Source organism: Rhea americana, unplaced genomic scaffold, assembly GCF_003343005.1.
Source record: "Rhea americana isolate MKP2758 unplaced genomic scaffold, rheAme1 scaffold_85, whole genome shotgun sequence".
Lineage (NCBI taxonomy): Eukaryota > Metazoa > Chordata > Aves > Rheiformes > Rheidae > Rhea > Rhea americana.
In genome coordinates, this window is record NW_028187034.1 from 124,790 (window position 1) to 127,481 (window position 2,692).

General features: G+C 64.8%; 1 protein-coding gene across 1 annotated transcript in view; it reads left to right on the forward strand.

Moving 5' to 3' along the window:
- The first annotated feature begins 301 nt into the window (after window positions 1-301).
- SHISA8 (shisa family member 8) overlaps window positions 302-2,692 on the forward strand; it is a 16,611-nt gene continuing 14,220 nt past the window's right edge. Inside the window, exon 1 of the mRNA XM_085323524.1 lies at window positions 302-861. Within this exon, the coding sequence (XP_085179650.1) occupies window positions 302-861 (560 nt within the window). The remainder of the gene's footprint in view (window positions 862-2,692) is intronic.

Sequence of the window (2,692 nt, forward strand, 5' to 3'; positions counted from 1 at the left end):
TTTCCTTTTTTCCCCCCCTCGCTCCGTTTTGTCTTTCCCCTTCCCTCAGCCAAACCCTAATCTCTCCTCCGCGGGGTTTTGTTTTTTGTTTTTTGGTTTTTTTTTGCAGCCATGAGGCTCATGCCAGGGGGCCCGTCTCGCAAGGGCCGGGGGGCACGGCGTGTGTAACTCACCCCCTCCAGCACGGAGGGCTGCCCGGAGCGGCACACAGGTGGCCTCCGCGAACCGGCGGAYGCTCCTCGCTCGCCGCCCCGCAGGAGACGAACCGGCCGCGCAGCCCCGAACGACAGGGTGCCCCGGCATGGCGAGCCGGGGCCGCGCGCGGATGGAGCGCAGCTACGTCTTCGGCATCTGCTGCCTGGTACTCCTGGATCCGGGCCGGGTGGGCGCCAGCAAGCCCAGCACGCGGAGCCCCCAGCCCGAGGGGCAGGTGGAGAGCAGCAACGCCAGCTGGGGCCCCACGGCCCAGGACRCGGCCGCAGCGCCCACCGAAGCCATGCCGGGGGGCGACCGCTGCCGCGGCTACTACGACGTCATGGGGCAGTGGGACCCRCCGTTTAACTGCAATCTGGGGATCTACCAGTACTGCTGCGGGACCTGCGGGTACCGCTTCTGCTGCCAGTTCAAGCCYGGGCGGCTGGACCAAAGCGGCTGCTCCAACTACGACACCCCCAACTGGGTCAACACGGGCCAGCCGCCGGCCCGCGTGGATGAGACCCCCGAGGATCCCACCCGGGACAAGACCAACATGATTGTGTACATCATCTGCGGCGTGGTGGCCATCATGGTGCTGGTGGGCATCTTCACCAAGCTGGGCCTGGAGAAGTCGCAGAGCCCCCAGGCGGAGATGACCATGTCCAGGTAAGGGGGCAGTGCCCCTTTCCTTCACCCCCGCAGTCCTCCTGCAGGACAGCTGCAGCCCCCCACTCCGGGCTCTGGGTCTCCCTTCCCTAGGGTGAGCCCTAGCTTCACCCAGGCTCCCAATGGGGCCACCACCATGCCCCTGTGGGCAATGACGGGGACCTCSCAGCCCAGTGTGCTGAAATGCAGAGTGAAGAGGGAGATGTGGGCTAGGGTTCTTGTTCCTTTCCAGCCAGAACAGGCTACCAGCCCTGCACACAGCCTGCCCAGGGATGGGGGGAAAGCCTCTCACCCCATTTGTTCCTAAATGACCTGGTCAGACCCCCTGAGGCTGCAAGGTCTGTCCCTTTCTAAGGAGAACCGTAGAGCCTGTCAGTGGGGTGGACAGAACATCGCCTATTAGAAGTGGCTTTCTTTTTTCTTTCCTTCTCCCTAAATTTGTGGTTCTTGATGTGTTTTGGAGTCAGCCTATGCCTAGGACAATCCCGGACAACAGTTGTCTTGGCTTTATCCTCCCTGCCGGCATGGGGGGAGAGGGGATTGACAAGAGGCGCCTGTGCAGTTTCCGCACCTCCTCGCTGCGCGTGTGATGGTGTGCGGCACACGGGCTCGTGCATGTGCGTATCGGGGTGTTACGGAGGGCTGCAAACCCCTCCGGGCTCAGCTCGCTTCAGCCACAGGCAGGAAGTCGGGTGCCAGCAYGGTGGGAAAGGGCCAGGCGCCGCCGGGTTCCCAGCCCCTCAGTTTTACCTCTCCGGGCTCCCCCCGCCTGCTCCGGCCGGCGCCGGGGCTGAGCCGCCTTGCTAAGCGCGGAGCCGGAGCGGAGGGGGTGGGGGGGGGAGGCCACGGCATTGTACGCGTGACTCCCCCTTTCTCCCCCTTCCCCGGCCCGGGCTCCCATTCCTCCTTCCACTTTCTCCACTCCTCCCTCCCACTTTGTCTTGCTATTAGCACATCGCCCGCTCCCCGGCTCGCTCGCTCATTATTCCTGACTTCAAATAAACACTTCTTGCCCCATTTCTCTCTCCACCCCCCCCCCAGCCTATCTCGCGCGCGCACACACGCGCAGCTGCCAAAACGCCGTGCCGAGGCTTGTTTTCGCCTCCCCGCGCTCGGTGCACCCCCTTCCCCTGCAGGGACGTCTCCCAGGCGGCACCGAGGGAAGGATGAGTCCYGGCTCGTGGCAAAGAGATGTCGCACGCGCCTGGCCCTTAGCACGATGCACCAGCCGTGGCTCGCGGGCGCACGAGACACTCCGCCGCGTGTCCCTGGCTTTCCGGGGGGAGCTGCGGGGCGTCCCGTGAAACGCCACCCGCCTCCCAGGCACGGCACGGCACATCGGCCTCGCTCCCCGCCGCGGCTGCCCCGCGCGGCTGCGGCTGCATCCTCCCAGGCACAGCTCGGCCCCTGCGGCTCGCGCCTGACTCAGAGCTGTCCCTCCTCATCCTCCTTCCACCCTGCACGTGCGCATGCACACGCTGCCTGCAGCCCCCTCCGGCCACCCTGCCTGCTCCCCTGGGTGGCTGGGCTTGCTGCCTGGGCTCTGCGCAGTGCCAGAGCGGAGACGGGTTGGGGCAAATTTGGCCTCTGGACAGACAAGTGCGGCTCTGCCCCGCAAACCAAGCGGGCAGGGGGAGAGCGCGGGCAGRGGGTTGCAGGGGAAGGGGAGACCGGGCAGCTGCACTAGGCATTTGAGCCTCAATCCAGCACCTCGCTGGGTTTCTAATAAGCCAGGTGCATGCTCCACTTCGCATCCTCCTAGTGAGGGCATCAAATCTGGTGCTATATCCATTTCTATGCCATTTTGTCCAGGCATTTTAGCTTAAAAAAA